We start from the raw sequence: 18,687 nt of genomic DNA on the forward strand, positions 1-18,687 counted from the left end.
CAACATTCGGCTCCGGAAGGTGTTAAAATACTTGTAAATGGTGGATGATTGCTTTTACAATCAGAAATAAATAACGGTAACTTTCGGACCGAACGTAGGACCGATTTAGTTTTGCTTGTTGTTTTTGTTTTTTTTTTTTGTTTTTTTTTCGGGCCACCAAAAAATAAAAATCAATCATTTTGGGGCCACCAAAATAAAAGTTAGTGTGGAGCCCTGGCCTGCATCAATGTGGATAAGGTGTCTTGCTGAAGGGAAAATATCGGGCACACCGCTCCAGCTCTCGGCTCCAGAGTAGACAACAATACGTCATGTACATTATACATATGTACGTGTGGTGTAACTTTAAGTCGATTTTTTTCGACTTACGTACAAGTCGAAACTCGCCTAAGTCGATGCGTTTTGCTCAGTCCCGAGAAGATCGACTTATGCGAGTTTAACTGTATATCTAAACTAACTTTGGAAATTTCAACCTATATGACTGGTTATGTTCCATACTAATGGATGTATCGGTATACTGAAATACACCCATAAAACTAGCATTCTTGTTTGTGTTTCTAACATTGATTTTGATTGGTTAAGAACATCAGTCATGAGGAATTGTACATCATTTTGAAGCCAATAATCTTTTGCAGGATTTGGCCTTAAGTTTAAAACCTTATCATTTGACTTTTAGTCAATTTTATGATGGAGGGTCATATACCAGTACTAATTTTCTCTGTGTGTCTGTGGATAAGTGATCTTGAGATGTACGTGAATGCAAGTGACATTAAATCATGCAACACAATGTGCAAAATGAATTGTGTCTTGTATTATTCAAAACTTGCTTAAACTTTCCACGTGGTTAGATGTGGTGGTAATTTGAGTATACATTTTCACACCATGTTCAAGGAAGCTTTAATTTAACCTTCAGTACAACCGAACAGAATGAATGGTAACAGTTTATTCCAAATTGGATCTAGGGCAAGACAATGAGTGGTGGAAGTTCACGTTTTCATAGTTCACACGTATTTGTGACTTCTTGGCACAAACTCAAACACACACGCACAATCATTCCAAGAGTACTGTAACTGCCTGTTAATGAATTGAACTCGGTGGCCTCATTGCTGTCCAAACAGTGTCATATTGATTGATCATGAAAGACTGTATTTACATGTCCATCTTTAGAGGACAATTAGTACAATTTTTTTGTGTCTTATAATACAATGTGAAGGTATGCAAATCCCTTTCACACAAACACACACACACATTTTATGCATATTAATTTCTTGCATATGACATTGAAGGATGAGATGAACTGCCACTGTGTACCTTTTGACAATTTTTATTGACCTTTTTTGTTTTCTTTGGTTTTCAAAATAGTGAAAGTAATTATTTCACAACAATTACGATACATGCGATCAATGAAGATGTATATCACGTCTTCAATCCATGTTACATGCATGAATCCAAAACGGACAAGTTATTACAGTGGACTGCTAGGCTATCACAAAGACCCTATGAGCTCGTAGTATGTACTTGCTTCTAAACTAAAAAGCATCACATGTACAATGAATTACAGTCTACATCATAGACTAAAAATATTCCAAACATATACAAAAGTGTTGCAAGAGTGGTAATTGTTTCTTTGACAGGACAGATTTAAATACACGGAAAAAAAAAATGTCCCAGCACCCTGGGGACAGTGACGTTAAAAGACTTTGTCAAGCCCTGATTCTGACCAAACCTGTTGGTGCAAAAATCAGAGAGCCATCATAGAGTAATCAATACAAATCAACACAAAACAGGTTTACACTGCTTTTCACTTCTTCAAAACACTACGCCTAGCACCCTTCCATTCTTGAGAAATTTATCCTCAATACTTCTCGACATGTATCAAGTTGCCATATGATATATGACATGCAGCAAAAATAGGTCCCCGTTAAATAGCAGGGATATTCAACTATGCAAAAATTTCTTAGGCCTATCTGCACTGTTCTGGCTTGTGCTTATAAACTTCAGTTTCAGCCTCAATACATCTAAGCATAACAAGTCAGGTAGTAATGTACTACATTAAATGTTGGCAATATTCAAGTCCATGCCATGGTTCACCACACAATGTGAATAGCATGATACAGACGTTACATGTTTTCCACTCGAGTTACACACATGAAATCAACGTTAACCCTAGAGTAACATTGACATTCCCCTTGAAAAAGGTGTTTATATTTTCTTAAACAGGTACTTTACAGAATTGTATAGTGACTACTTTTATTCTGCAGCAAGGTCAGTTATTCTCTGAAAGCATAGCATTATGCTTTGACTAACGCAAACAAAATCAGCCAACACAATTAACACAGAATCACTGACAAGGTAAAATGGTAAAAACACATTTTGGACAAGGTGGCAAGGTTAGCCAGATTCTAGTTGGTACATACAGCGACCTCGATTATCCGGCCATGTCGGGACCGGCGCTCATCCGGATAAGCGAATTGGCCGGATATGGGAGACACAATGTTAATGTATAGAGCGGCCGCCCAAGCTGCCGTACAAGTGCACTAATGGCAGCTAGGCAGGTAGCGTACCCCGCAACGGTGGTGTAATCTATGCTAGCCTGCGCAAAACTGTAGTCTCTTCTTCACAAAAATAAAGTATATCTTTATGTGAAAATCATACATGTTTTACCTCATTAGATATTGAGAAACCTATCATGCACATCTTATGAAATAAGTGAAATAGATCCTTGAAAGTCACTGTTTTTTCTCAATTTTGGGATGAAAAAAAAAGTCCTTCACTGCGTGAACGCGTCCGAATAATAGAGATTTCCGGATAAGAGGAGGCCAGATAATCAAGGTCGAACTGTATACATGTAGTGTACATGCTTGCCCATTTCAAGTAGCTCTAATACCAGGTACATGTACAACAGAGCATCCAGCACTTGAAACTTATCATAGGGGTTCAAAACTTTTACCTCGAAATTAATATGCCTGAATATCAAGCATGAGGAAACATGTGGTGCCAATAGCCCCTGCACACAACATGGAATCTTGAGAAAGCTGCCATGAATGCAATGTGAGTAAACATGTCCCAGAATGCAAAGGCACATGATCTACAACACTAGATTGTAGGAGATTCAGAGCTAGAGAGAGGCGACATCAATGAACATGTATTTAACCTGTTGCTGTATTCCTCTCAGAAAGGACACATTCTCACAGTGTAAAAGCACTGTAGCATGAATGCATGCCTCCTGTTTTCCCCTGACATTTACTGCTCTTGTGCTTACACTTACACTACATAATTTGCAATCTGGTGAGCAGTTTGACACTTTGACAGTCACCTCAGCACATGCTTACTCTGTACTTCAGTTGTTTTTACCCAAGTGTGTTCACTGTAGATCTTTGAAAGACAAGTCCTCAACATTTCAATTGAAGTTTCAATCCAGACACAAGATGAACATGACCAAAACTTGAAAAGTGGTTCGCATGTCAAGGTTATGTACTCTGCTTATATTCATCAGCTTCTGTGGACAATATAGGAAAAGAATCTTTCTTCAAGTCAATCTTTGTAGGTAGTTTGTGAAAACTTAGAATTTCAGTTCAATTTTTGTTTTTCTTTTTCTTTTCCAACAGTCTATAACAAGTAGAGTGAACACCAGCTATCTTCCTAGTGACTCTAAATGAGAACTGAAATACAATTGGCGTTGTCCGGTACATAAAATCCCAATCTACATTGTATTTGATTACACCGATAACATCACACTGTAATGGATCCAAAATTCCAAGTGTATGCCTCATTTTTGTGCAGAAAGCACAAAGCTTTATCAGATCATGGAGGGGATGTTAGAAATAAGATACTTTCTCGGGAGCAGATCTGGAACATGCAAGTTGGTGACTGAACACTTGATTGACATCGGTAAAGAAAGAAGTGAAATACTGATTGGTAAATCATATTCTAAGGCCTGTGATCCAGCAAATCAAACCTCAATTAATCTAGTAATGTGATACAGCCTGAGAACATTAACTTGAATGCTTACAAATGAGGTAATGAAACGCACATTGATACACAGTACACGAAGACCAAATATGATCCAATTGACGTAACAGGTATGTCTAATCGAAGGCACAAATTCTGCTGTGGCTCAACGAGACTGAACCAGAACGAATTCTACAGGCCTGCTGCTCACAGAATGACTAAAGCCTACGATGAAATATATTGTGCATAGAACTGTGTTACAACAGAGCTCTGCTGATTTCCATACAATGTCAATACAGCTCTCCTGCCAACTAACCTCTGCCTAACCATAGGTGGGCTGTGTTGTAGTTGTCTATACCTTCACCTTGTTGCACAGGAGGTGACACTCGCTTTCATACTATCATATTGTTGATATTTACAGTGTACTTTCAGTGAGCATATAATTTGGGAAATACCTGCATGCTGCCACTGATGAACATTTCACTGGTGTTTACAGCAGTGTTGAATCATCTTCATCAGCATGGCATGCTAGACTAAAATGCCACTAAGATTTAAGTCAGCCTCACATTTGAAATTAAGTATATCTGGTGCACCGAGACGGTTGCTTTGCATTGGTGCAGTTGCTAAGAAAAATAAATATTCCCAATCTCATGTCTCCTTTTTTTTTTTTTTTTTCAGGGGACATGACAGGCATGAAAGCATGTACAACATAGCACAGATAGGACATTGCTTATCAAAGGCATGAAACGAAAAGCAAGGACATGCACCCCAGTTTTCTTTTCTCCATGGAACTCCTCAATCCTATCATCAATCATCACATATATGTGACAAGATGAATCACTTCCTTGCTGTCACTTGAAGTCTGCAAAGCGACATACAAGCGCCTACAGCACGTAGCGGCAGAAAACGCTTTGCGATCCCTGGACTGCTACCATAATCAAGATCCTGCGTTAGTTATATCATCAGCCCTGCCAACAATCGCTTCATCTCAGATGAAACCTTGACAAAAAGCCAAGCCCCCTTCTGGAAGTCCTCATGTCAACAACTGTTTGGGTATTATTTGAGTCAGTTCCGGGACTTCCTCTTGAAGAGGAACTCGTCCTGACTGCAGTTCCTGGAAGTGTTGGCGTTCTTGGACTTGAGGAGGCCGGCGAACGTCCCACCTGAGAGTTTGGCGTACTCTGTGCACTCTGGTTTGAACATGGTGCAGACTGAGGCAAACTGACGACTGACGTTGTGAATCGCTGGGGAGAACCTTGGGGACTCAGAAAGCGCTGCGGTCTTTGTGCCATGCTCACCACTGTTGTCTTCGGCGACGGGGGAACAGTGGGGGGTAGCATCCTTGCGTGAGGTGTGATAACTGGTGATCTGAGGGGAGAGCCGCAAGCACATGTAGCCACCATCCCTGTGAGCTGGGACACGGAGCCCAGCGGCCTCCCTGGCGTCGAGGGAGAAGAGCTGAGGGTGGTGCTGCTCCCGCTATTGTTCTGATTTTGCTGCTGAACAAGCTGTGACTGGCCCTGCTCCGGGAACTGCGTCCCCATTGAAGGTCTGTGTTGTGACAAGATTCGTGTGCTCGGCATCGAGGTGAAGAACTGGGCACCACTTGTGATGATTTGGGAGTAGCTGGGAGGTGCATCTGATGGGCTTGGAGTACTGTTCAAACTGCTGAGGGATGAGCCATGTCTGTATCAAGCAAACAAGTACAAATAAGAGAAGTATGTTAATCAAAACCACAAAGAAAAAGGAGTCATCTCCATTGTTTCACATCTACCGGCAGCAAACAATAACAGTTAGTGCAATATCCTGCTGTTAGATTACCAGAAGTACATTTCAAAACATCCTCATTGTAAAAAGCTACTATTGTATACGCCAAATATCGCGAGGTTTTTATTTTCGCGAATTTCACGAGTCGGGAACTATTCACGAAATTAAAGACACGCGCAAACATCAACTCTGATCCCGATGTGAATGTTACATACGCGTGTACATTTCTTGGTTCAGCACAGGACTCCACGATCATGAATTTAACCACTCGCGAAATCATTGGGAATTCCCGATTCGCGAAAATTTTGACTCGCAAAATATATGGCGTATACAGTATATCATTACATTTGGCACTTCAAGTAACACTAACATTGACTTGGCTAATCATTAAGCAAATAACTTTCCCAGCTTTGCTGCCCCCCCCCCCCCAATTAAAAGGGAAAGAACTGCACATGTTTAAACTGCACTTGACAAGGAAGTAGAGTGCACACACATGGTAAAGTTAGTTGAAGATGATTACAAATCACTTTGCATCATGCCATTGCACTTTTTGCTTCCTGGAATCCCTGAACTAAATCCAGACATGCTATAGTTACCCAATGAGATACCCCCCTGTCATGCCTGCCGAGCCACAGAAAAGGAGGCAAGAGATTAGCAACAGGTTGCCACAATGACAAGCCTGAGCATTGGCAACAGGTGAGACAGCCAACAGTTGGGTCACCGCACTATGCTGATTTTCAAGAGCCTGTGCCAATACCTCTGTAGGTATTTACTTAACACTAAACATAGGTTGCAGATAAATCAACGTAGATAACTTACTATCAGCTGACAAAATCTCCTCCCCATCACCCCCCCCCCCAAAAAATAAAACAAAACAAAACAAAACAAAACAAAACAAAAACCTGTCAAAATGTGTTAGCATTATCTAACAGCTAGTCTTCCGAGTGTAACTACCCACTGAAACTGTTGCAAAGAGTGGGGAAAGACCCAGGAAGCGTCACAAACTATTGGACTGCTCTTTGAAGGAGGAAACAGGTGTCACGGTAAACAGCTGGCTGTGGAAGTCATAACGATTCACAACACTCGTGTACACATGGAGACACTGTGCAGGATTTCTGCTCTATTCTACAAAACACTCCTGCAGGTTTCACAAAAACTAGAGCATGCTCGATTAGTTAGGAGCGAAGTAATACAGATTCTGTCACCAACGTGTTTCCCCCCCCCCCCCCCGAATTCATGGCCATGTGCAGATGCTGCTTAGTGAGCATCAAGGAAGACTGCTCATTAGGCTAGTAACTTGTGAAAATATATCAGTCACGTCTTCACCAACCTCCCACTTCCCATTAGCTGAACACTTTGATTACACAATAAGTTCGTCTTCACTTGCTCCTAGCTCCCTCACGGGTCACACATCCTGTGCTGTGCTTTCCAAAGTTACTTTACTTACTGAGTTATTGCTTGTAGGCCACGGTGGAGTGGGGGACATCGGTGGCACTCCCCTGCTGGAAGACTTGTGCTGGGCCCCTCGCCCAAGCAGGCCGGCTGGGCAGACTCCACATTGTATGGAGGTGGTGGTGTGTCGTACGACACAGTCTCTCCAATTTCAGAGTATGACGGGAGCTTGCACGGTGGTACTGCAAATCAATCACAATTACAACCAATTATTATTTACTTGTTCTCCTCTTTTTTTCACATGCATCATTCAACAAATGTTCTTCAAGTCTACCCCAGTATTCTATACCAATTAACATAGCATCTTCACTTATGAATATCTACAGGTTTCCCCCTCAATGTGTTTGCATCCCTTTTCCGACATACTCATTTTGCTGTTCAATTGTTATTAACATCTTTGCAAAAAGTGTTGGTTCCAAGTTTGCACTCTTGAAACATAAAATTAATCTCCACAACTTTTTACCCAAGGAAACTGTGTGAAATAATCATATCTTGAAATATACCTTTGTTGCAATATATGCATCTCATATTCTCTCCATATTGCAGCCTTCAGTCATTTGTTTGTTTGTTTGTTTGTTTGTTTGTTTGTTTGAGCTTTTTTTCCAATCAACTTTTAATAAACAAGGGGAGGGAAGTAAGGACTGGCTAGAACATTTTACAGATATTCAAAATCAGTGAGTAGACAGTGTCTTGGCACTGATGTATACAAATTGAAGTTGCACTGCCAGCAGCAGTACCACCATTAAGAGTTCAACTCTTATCTCTTTTAACATGTCACTATCATACATGTTATATTTCTATCAATGGGAACCACATGACATATGTACTTAGGTGACACAGTTAAATGGTTGAGGGAATCATGTTTCATGTTTCTCACTGTTCCATCAATCCCATTTGCTACACTAGGCTGCAAGCTTATCACGTCACTTACTCGGTGTGATGTCTGAGAAATTGAAGCCCCTTCCGAGAAACATGTCCTGGATAGAACAGGTGCGTTCGCAGCGGTTGTCTCTCCATGGGTGAAAGCGTTTCCTCTGCCACACACAAAATCCAATGATGAATACAATCAGGAACCACACAAGCCAGAACCCTGCAGAAACATATAAACAACAAAGAAAAGATGGATTTACACATTTAAAAAAACAAAACAATAGCAACTGAGAGGATTTATTATATATATATATATATGCCATCTCACCCTCATAAGGTGATGAAGTTTGCAGTTAACTCCCACCCTTCGGCATCATAACACTTTATCATCTACAAATCATATCAGGTACAGTTGCATACCGACTCCCACCCTTCGGCATCATACCATTATCATCTACAAACCATATCAGGTACAGTTGCATACCTACAAACCTGTACTCCTTAAAGGACAAGTTCACCTTCATAGACATGTGGGTTGAGTGAATGCAGCAATATTAGTGGAACACATCAATGAGAGTTTGAGGAAAATCAGACAATCCGTTCAAAAGTTATGAATTTTTGAAGTTTCTGCTCAGTCATGGCTGGATGAGAAGACTACTATAGCTTGTGATGTCATAGGAGTACAACTATATAAAGAAAGTATAAAGAAAATTCAAGATATTCTCACTTTCCTCACATAATAAAAGAACACTCGACTTCTCTCTTTCAGAAGTCAGGGGAAATAATATTACCCCTAACATAAGTCAGTAACAAGTCGAGGAAATGTGCACTTTATTCAAAAAGTCAAGTTTTGTGAAATTCTCTTTTTATTTTCCTTATATTGTTGTATGCATGTGACATCATACACTGTAGTAGTCTTCTCCCCCAGCAGTGATTGCACAGATATTTTAAAAATTCATAACTTTTGAACTGATTGTCGGATTTTCCCCAAACTTTCAGTGATGTGTTCTACTAACATTGTTGCCTTCACTCAATCCACATGTATATAAGTTGAACTTGTCCTTTAATGAATACTACATACAGTGTACAAACTGTACATTAAATGTTTTCCTTCGTCATGATTATCAACAGAGCCAAGTTTTTCCATGTGTATGTCTACCAAGCTCTTAAATAGAAATCAACACACCTGGCAAGCAAACTTTGCTCCCATTTGCAATTCCAGTGAACATGCCCAATACACATCAGACATCAGTCTCATCTTTATCACCTACTTGCAAAGCATATCGTGGCAATTTAATCATGGGATGTAAAGGGAGTAGTACAATGTACAAACAATCAAAGTTCATCTTACTTTAATTACATCAACAAAAATATGGGTGAGCAATTCAGCATGTACATCAAAATCAACTTTGGTGCAAAGTATGGCATACTGGAAACTATGCCATGTTAGCCCACTGACTAGTAAGTGTTGATTTCAGAAGCACGTCATAACTTTAATATCAGTTTCTGTCATTGAAAATAAATCCATTTTCTCTTCGTATATTTATACATTATGCCCAACAGGACTACCTGGTATATTATATTACACAAAGCAGTGCCTTTATGTAAGAAAATACATACACGTACATTTGTAAATAGAATCAAGACAGAATTTTTGTAATGTTATGTTCATTTGCTTGTGATGAAGTAAAAAGATGCTGATAAAACTACAAATCCTGACTTTACGAGTCTGAGCAATGAAAATTTTGAGAAGAAACACAAGATCTCTTCTGCATGATACATGTAGGTCACCTACAATGTACTGATCTTTATACAGAGGAAATACCCAGTCAAAATGAATAATGGAGGACAGTCTCCACATTACTACGACATAACAAATTTTGTGAGTCACCCCTCATGGAGATGTTCAGTACACATTAATGATTCAACATAGCTAGTATACAGTCTCCAATGCAGTTGAAATACTAGATGATGGCTACAATCAAATTGTCACCCAGTGACAGACTACGAAAAATGTACAGCCATTTTCAGTGATGAGAAAGCATCCTACAGGAAAGAAATATGGTCAAACAGGACTGAGAAAATGAATGTTATCCAGTATAGATGGGGCAGTATACTGTATGTGTCCTGCATACTTTCCTTGAAGGCATGCATAGTCCTAGGATTACAATAGAGTCTGCATTTAAAGACTAGCAGTCTCTGAACCAGGAAACCACTTTCAGCAGGTTTACTCCAGGGGCTCCTCCTCACTGCTGTGTTCTTTCTAACCACAAACAAAGGATTGCCTCTATCTATTACTCGTTAGATTCGCTATCAAATCACCTGTGATAGTTACTCATGCCCCTACCAAAGCAGATGGTCATAAGCAACACTGCTATGGCCTTGTCCCTTGCTTCTCTGGCACAATGACCTTCACTGCTAGTTAACACTTGATTGGCTGTAGGCCTACAGGCTTTTCTGAGAATTTCGTGATGCACTGTATGTTTCACAGCAGAGTACCGAGGTAAACAAAGCATGCAACATTTGTTTCATGACAGAGAAACACAGAACTTCAGCTGTGTGAGGCAGATACTGAGACTGCATCAGGGAGACTACAAGAATTTAAAAGGCAGGAAGAGGGGAGGTGAATGCCATCTCCTTGTCACCTTGCATTGCATCAAACAACAATGGCTGAGCTATGGCAGCCTGTTTGGCCATGACCCTCTCCTTCCCATGTGGGCAAAATCCTAGAACTAGCGATCGCCCTTTTCCTTGCACACAGTAAGCATGGGGGTATGCACTATGAAAGCGTGTCAACAATTTCTTTTAAAATAAGAATCCACAAAAACTCTGAATAGAATTGTACATTGGCGGCCAATGGTAGGCCTATGCCAACAGCTTTTCAATTGTTCCTTACTTTTGTCAACAGCACAAGTTGGATTACATACATTATCAATCTATGGAGTATGCTTACTAGTAGGTCTACATGTTTATGTGAAAGACATTTATAACTTGCTGAGATCACTGTATGAAGCTGAAATTTAAACATAAGAACATGACAGCTCTACTCTAAATGATTTTTCCTATTCAAAGGATATAATATATCATACAACAGACAATTTCACAGGGAAAAAAAAAAATGAATTACCAATACCTGGCCAGGTAATCTCTGCTACCATTTTGTGTGTAAATCCCCCCCCCCCCCCCAACACACACCATTTCCCCCTAAATCTTTATGAAGTAGAACAGAAGAGTGCCTGGTATGCTACTTATTTATGTTTGAAAAATATGAGAAACACTATATAAAAACATCACATGTTTGCCAATGTGCAACAGCCAACAAACATTCAACCAACATGGCCTGGGCCTATTCCTGCTCTAGCCTTCCTCAGTTCCTGTTTGAACCCTGCAGATACAGTCAGTAGTCCTTGGCACAACATTTACCTCTCTTGGTACACATTGTACCCATCCATGCTAAAGAGTATAACAGGCTCTAATGGTAGACCCTGTACCGGTACTAGGTTGTTCCATCTCGGCTGTATGTAAGTGGATAACATGTTTGTTATTCCAACACACTGCCATATGCTGGGATGTGAAGGCCAAGTGCAGGGAATGCCTGGACAGCACAGAGAGCCATCTACGTATGCTCAAAATGTTAGTGTGACATTCTATTTTCTATATCTTGCACTGAACATGTCAAAGGCATTACCCAAATTAGGCTACTTGAGGGCAGCTAAAATCAAGACATACACTGTACCTACATCACTGTACATATCAAGTACTCTGCACTTCACTTGCCATTATTAGGGAGTTTTCGATTGGGTGAATGAGAAGGACGTGCCGCCGAGCGCAACCGTACGTCAAGGCGTCACGTCTGTACGTTGACCCGCTGCTAAAACACATTTCGATTTCGGGCGCCGGCGTCACGTCTCGTGCGTGGTGTGTGCAGGAGGCAACCTGTGCCTTGCGTGCATATACTAGTATGCGGAATTTGTGACTCGTTTCTGTACTTGTAATATTTATTTTGTCTTTGACTAGATGCGTATCCTGGGAGGAATTATGTGGATTTTAAAACATGATGCATGGTAAGACTACTAGGCAAATGCACTGCTGCACTAGCTAGGCCAAAAGCACCAAGATCTGTTTGGGTAAAGCATTACGTGTAAATGCATGTGTGGGACTACGGACAAATAAAGTAGGTACCAGAGGCTGTAGTTTGTATACATGTAAGCGCTGCTGCTGTGACGTATCAAGATCATAAGCTTTCATGTAATTAGAATATAAATATTCTCTCGAAAGAAATAGGAAAACAGGTGAACTGAGCACGGATTTCCCGAGAGTCATCGTGCTCTTCCGCACGATACCCGAGAGGAGTGTGACGTCATAGCAAGGTGGGTTGAGCGCGGCGCAACCGATTTGGGTGGACGGTGATAACCGGGGTTAACGCGTTCGAAATTTGTGCGATGAGCCGAGGGTCGACACTCACGCATGCGCAGTACGTAAAAACTACGTCATAACAGGGTGACGCCTGGCTCAACGTGCAAATCGAAAAGTCCCTATTGTGAAGCATCTTGTACAGACATTCTCAGTTACAATTTATAAACAGGGTGTACACCTTTACATACAGGCACGTGGTCCCATGCTACCTGGTACCACTAAGTACCAGTGTCTCTAATAAAGAAGTATTGTGCAGATCTACTAAGTAATGAAGTTTTGAAAAAAAAAATAGATGGCTGAAAATAAACACAAAATACTTCAAAAGTTACAGTGAAAATCTGTGAAGAACTACAATCATGCTCATTATTCAAGTATACAGACACCATTTAGTGGTTTGGCAAGGCAATAGAAAGTTCTTCTCTCGATAGTGCCAGCATATAGGGTCTATAGGCCTACATTGTACGTCTAAAAACTTGTGTACACGTGCATGCTACAATGTAGGTTTCTTTTGCATTTGAAGATCGTTATGATATAATTCATCAGTCAGCGAAGTTCAAACATTTCAGAAACTGAGTCCCCAAATGCTATGAAAAGAATCTTTAGTCTTAATTATAAGGCAAATCACTTTGTAGGCCTAAAACTTTATTTCTCCATCATCCTATTGGACAGTTACAGTACCATCATCACAGGAGGAGGATAAAAACTACATGTAGGTACAATCACAATTCTGTGCATTGTAGGTATTTTGTTGCACAAACTGTAAACGACTGGGTGTTTTTTTGCAAAGAGTCAACTCAGTTTCCTCTTCTTCAAATGACTTAATTACAGTATGGTAATTAAAGATGGGGGGGGGGGGAATGTGCTGTATGAAGTTGATGCATTGATCACTGGAACAAAACGTTTGCAGGTGAAATGAAATTTCAGCAAGTCCACACACTAGCTGTGATGTTTTCATGCATGAAATGTTTGAATACACAAATCAGAATTCCCAGAGTGGACCTCTCTGTCTCAGAGCTATGCATATATGGACTGTGTGCTGACATAAGGGCCTCCCACTTGCATTATACAGAGTATGGTCTGTTAAATAGTAATATATCACGTGTGGGTTTCTGCAGAAACACTTTTGCCACTCAACACTGTGAACATAGTATTGATTTTGGTGACATCAATAGAGGAAAAGCAACATTCATATGAAAGATGTTTTCCTACATGTATCTACATGTATACATTGTATTTGCAATTCAAAACATGTTTAATAACCTTACTACCAGGTGTAGTTGTAATGTTTTTGTCCACAACAATTTGCATTTTACATGATGGTTGACATACTGTACATGGTAATATGGATTTGTCCCAGATTTTGTCTCATCTGCAAAAATAACTTTTGGTAAAATTCTCCTATCAAATGACAGGACTGACTGCAAAACATATCTGTAGGAGGGATTATGTAGGCCTACAACTGTACTTTAAAGAGAGAGAAAAAAGAAAGAAAGAAAGAAAGAAAGATCACTGTAACTAGGCACAAATTTCAGAGGGAGCTACAAATGTATACATGCATTTTGCATATATCCCCAAAACAAAGCCTCATCAAAAAGGTCATAAATATACATTTTGTTTTGCACAAAGCACAGGATGTCCTTTAGGTAGACTAGCTTCAGAGGAGTCAGAGGGGAAGAAAAAAAGAGGGAGAGAAAAGGAACAAAATGAGAGAGGGAGAGAGAAAGGAGAGAGAAAAAATGACACCGTGTTGACCTTCGATCCTCCTGAAGTCCTAGCTAGCAACCAGCTTGTTGGATGAAACAAACATGGTAGGTGAGTGGAGTTCGCCTATGCCCTTACGATCTCCCAAGTTATTTTTAAACTACGCCCCTGATTTATGATCAGACCTATCACATATTATCCTGGTTTTTGGTGGATTGGATGACATGCTAAAGTTTCCTCCCCATCTGGAGAATAAAAGGGATGCTACTGCACTCGTGCAGTCTCGAATAACATGGAACTTTTCACAACAATCCACTCATAGTCATAAAGGCTGCGTTCTTCTTCAGAATGGGCTTATTTGTCATCCGTACACATTGATCAATTTTGAGCATAGACATGAAAGTTTTTTTTTTTTTTCATGAATGCAACTAATAAAAGAATAAAGAGGAAGAGATTCTATTGTTTCCTCAACTGCAAACATATTACAGAATGGCTTCATTCCTGTGCTTGCAACAACAACAAAAAAATAATAATATGATCTTCTGCAACTTTTGATAGATGCTTTGACATTAATACCTAAGCTCTTATTTCAGTTTCCCTGAATGTGATTTTATTTTGCAACATTGGTACAAGTCGTGTACATCAATATCACAAATAGTTTATTCAAATTTTTGTTGCTACATTTATGGTTGTGTATCGTGGGAGGCTGATACAAGTCAGTACTCTGCTGTGGTGGTGTGAGACGACATGTTCACATTCAACAGTCTTTTCGCGCCAAGTGTACCGCCTCACCCTGCTGTCGCCCGAAGGTGAGGAAGTAGAGAAACGAAGTCTTGGGGAAGCAAGATCCTCCGTGCATTAACAAACAATGCTTTCAAGAGGAAGTGTCCATCAACAATGCATCCCTGGGACGTTCTCAATTCGCGATGAAATCCAGATACGCATGAATATGTATCACACTACTGGGTAAATTGTAGGCTATGCATGTACTTGTATAATGAGGTTAACATCAAACACTGTCTTTTTTTTTTGGGGGGGGGGAGGCAAACTTTGAAAGAAGTTCATATCATTTAATAAGTCGCATTCCTGCTTGTCAAGTTTATTAAGACTAGAATGTTATTCCGCTACATGGTATCACAACACAATTACAATTAAATCAACTTTGGCTTTAGTAAGAGACTTACAAGTGTAGATAATGATATATTTAATTTGTATACAATGGTATATCATGGAATAGGTGTATTTAAATCAACTGTAGTAGAGTTACAGAGAAGTTTACTATCTTCAAATATATTTCATACTCGATTAGACTATTTTGCAACAGAACATGTTATGCTCAGTCTCAGATGTCATCCTTCCTTTAACCAGTGGTGATCTCAAGCCATTTGCTAGTTCCCCCTTTGGTACCCTTACGCTGGCACTGCTACGTCAATGCTCTAATGAAGGTGTGGCTACATAATGAGCCCAAGTAGCAGCTTTGCATGAAGGACTACAAGTATGTACAGTATATGCTATCATCGATTACACATCTTTAGCTCACTGCAGATGCTGAAGGACAATGCATGAGTTACAATCGTTTCAATTCTGATTTAAACATTTCAATTGATTGTCAGAAGAAATGCTGTAATGACGAATATTTGATATCTATATTGTACACATTGGCATCTGCCCAACCCACACAAATTGTCACTATTAATCATACAACAAAGACAACATCTGGTATTACAGGAGAGAAAGATACTACAAATTTATGATGACAAGGAACACAGTATGCAATCAACTGCATCATTTTAGATAAGACATTCATTTTCAGTCGTCATGTACAGTCTATTAAAAAAGCATTATGTGACATTTTTATCATAATGGCATTTTTACATTTCCTTGGCATGAAACATTGTATTCTGCCTACATTGTAGATCAGGAGCGAGCGAGCGTGTGTTTGTGTGTGTGTGTGTGTGTGACAGTGGGTACAGGCATGAAGGGTTGCAATTTCACTGTTAATGTTAAGGAATTCATCTCGTGTATCCCAATCATGTCTCCCAAGCCTTTAATTCTGACCACACATTGTACAACACGTACACTGTACACTAGCATTTAACAAAAAATTTGAACACTTGGTAGCAGCTTGGACTGCAACACTCATTTCATCTTTAGACACTAAACCTTTATATTGCAGATGAATAATTTGACAACATTCACATACACATTATCACTCCACATTTAATGGCATTGTAATTATTGATCAAATAACCATATTTCCATCATATTGTCCAGTGTTAGGAGCTAGAAGACTCCAAACTCCATTGATATAGTAACAGTGATAACTTGTGCACAGAAACCAGTCCATTACCCTGTGTCTACAGGAGATTTTCTTAATATCATACTGCAGTAACAGCACTTTCTAAATTACTCATTTCATATGGTTGTGATAATATGTAGCATGTTTTGAGGTATATGATATTTGAATATTTTTGAAGGATAGCATAGCAAGTCTCATTTCATTTTCTGAACTTTCAGGGCTCTGTTTTATGAAGAATTATAATTGATTACAATTATATAGTTGATTGCTATCATATATGTCTATGGCAGCTTATGTGGTTAGGGAATTTACAATCGATGGTATATCTTCTGATAAAACAGGGCCATGGCCCAAAAAAAGATATGTAGTTGCCAGAAATAACAGCAAAAGTAACAATCCATTTTCTATCTTAGCTGCCTGCTCAGGCCACCATTTGGTGGCCCAACACCAATTTTAGTGGCCGTAGGCCACAACTTATGTCAAGCTCTGCTGAAACCCAAGTGGGATTTAGGTGGAGAAGATGAGAAAACTTACACCATAGTTCATAGTAATATGTACAGCACTCTCCGCTTCCACAGCAGTGGCCAGTGTCGCACCAGTAGCCTTCTGCCTGGCAAAACTCCCTTGCCTGCAGAGGACAGAAAGAGCAAAATACAGAAAACACATTTTTACTCCATACATCATAATGCATTTTTTACACATTCCCACATGTTCAGCATTTAAAAAAATAACAAAATAAACTGGCAAAATCTAATGTAATGCTGTATAAGCTGTTATTTTTGCAAATTTTGTGAATTACTCTTGGGTCGCAAATTTAACAACATGCGAAAATGTCACCATACGCTAAAGTAATAGTGCACTTGCGATAGCTTTGGTATAATTCGCGAAAACAGCATCTCAGCATCCTCAAGAAAATGTCTGTGACCTCGTCATAAATATCTGTACATGAAAATAACAGCTTATACAGTAGCATTAACATTTGCCAACACTTACTGATCACTAGTGATTTTCTTTCTTATCTCGAACATCTCAATATCATGATAACTTTAGAAGCTTTGGAACTTCCTACAGCAATCTGTAAAGGAAATTCAGCACCACATCATGAGTTGCACTCTATCGTCACAAGCTACATGTACCGAACAGTCACATGGCACACACACTCCATCTCGAGTTCATGGATATAAATGCCTTATATTTTAAGAAATCATTTCGGCTTCTGTGGCTGCCTGGCCAGGCTTCTACTGACCAGCAGTATCTACAATGAACTGTACCACAATGCTCTTCATAAAACGAAAACAACAATAACAGCAAACTCATAAAACCAGAGACAAATTATGGTTAACAGCCTTGTGCAATCTACTCATTTTTATGTTATTCTTCAATCTTCCATCCTATCACCACAAACTGGTATGATCAGGAAAGGGAAATTGCAGGAGGGTTGAAACTCACTACTCACATTTTGGGGGATGAATTTTGATTACATGATTGAACAGTTTAGAATTCATGCATACAAATATATGACACGTCCTATACATATAAAAAGGTTGGTAACCCCTTTTGTGTCTTCTTGGTGTGACTTTCACAAAGAAAGAACACAAACAATGGTGGTGAAAAACAAAAGAGGATGTTAACAGATGGCAGGAAACCACTACACTTGGTTCACACTGACCTACTGTACCTGTTTGATCAACTGTTTTTCCTCGTACAGAAAAATAGGGCATCGTCAGTGTACAATAAACTATTCCTGTGCCTGCAAAATGCCATTCACAGAATGCTTTTAGTCATCAAATTAGGGATACACACTGACACCAATTAGTGGAATATCTTGAGATTTGCATCACGAGTCAAATCTTGAGATTTTTGCTTGAATGGTCGTCAAAAAATGTCACTACATTGTAAATTGCCTGCGCAGCAGCGCAATCCAAATCCCAAGAAATCTTCCAAACTTTAAATATCAGTTTTATCTTAGACTGATCAGATTTCAAATGCTAGCAAGCGCTTCATTAATTTGACAAATGCTCTGTATTTTAACTTTCAAATAGCACTGTCTAAAGCTTTTTGGACTTTCAGCACTGTCTACACCTTTTTGGACTTTGTATTACTCACTCTATAGACGGTTTTTATCTTGACAATCTCTGAAATTACCCAGTTTCAAGAGAAACACAACATCGTCAAGATGTTTTTGTGCATTTTTTCAGGTAGAAAATGTCATTTTGTCCACTTCTCTTGTACTG

General features: G+C 39.5%; 1 protein-coding gene across 1 annotated transcript in view; it reads right to left on the reverse strand.

Annotated features, from left to right (window-relative positions):
- Positions 1 to 1,305: 1,305 nt before the first annotated feature.
- LOC140241505 (uncharacterized) overlaps positions 1,306 to 18,687 on the reverse strand; it is a 29,041-nt gene continuing 11,659 nt past the window's right edge. Inside the window, exons 2-5 of the mRNA XM_072321233.1 lie at positions 16,988 to 17,081; positions 8,099 to 8,257; positions 7,163 to 7,349; positions 1,306 to 5,634 (exon numbers count right to left, since the gene is read on the reverse strand). Coding sequence (XP_072177334.1) covers positions 4,932 to 5,634; positions 7,163 to 7,349; positions 8,099 to 8,257; positions 16,988 to 17,081 — 1,143 coding nt within the window. The 3' untranslated portion in view covers positions 1,306 to 4,931. The remainder of the gene's footprint in view (positions 5,635 to 7,162; positions 7,350 to 8,098; positions 8,258 to 16,987; positions 17,082 to 18,687) is intronic.

This window comes from Diadema setosum, chromosome 18 (genome assembly GCF_964275005.1).
Source record: "Diadema setosum chromosome 18, eeDiaSeto1, whole genome shotgun sequence".
In the NCBI taxonomy this organism is placed as follows: domain Eukaryota; kingdom Metazoa; phylum Echinodermata; class Echinoidea; order Diadematoida; family Diadematidae; genus Diadema; species Diadema setosum.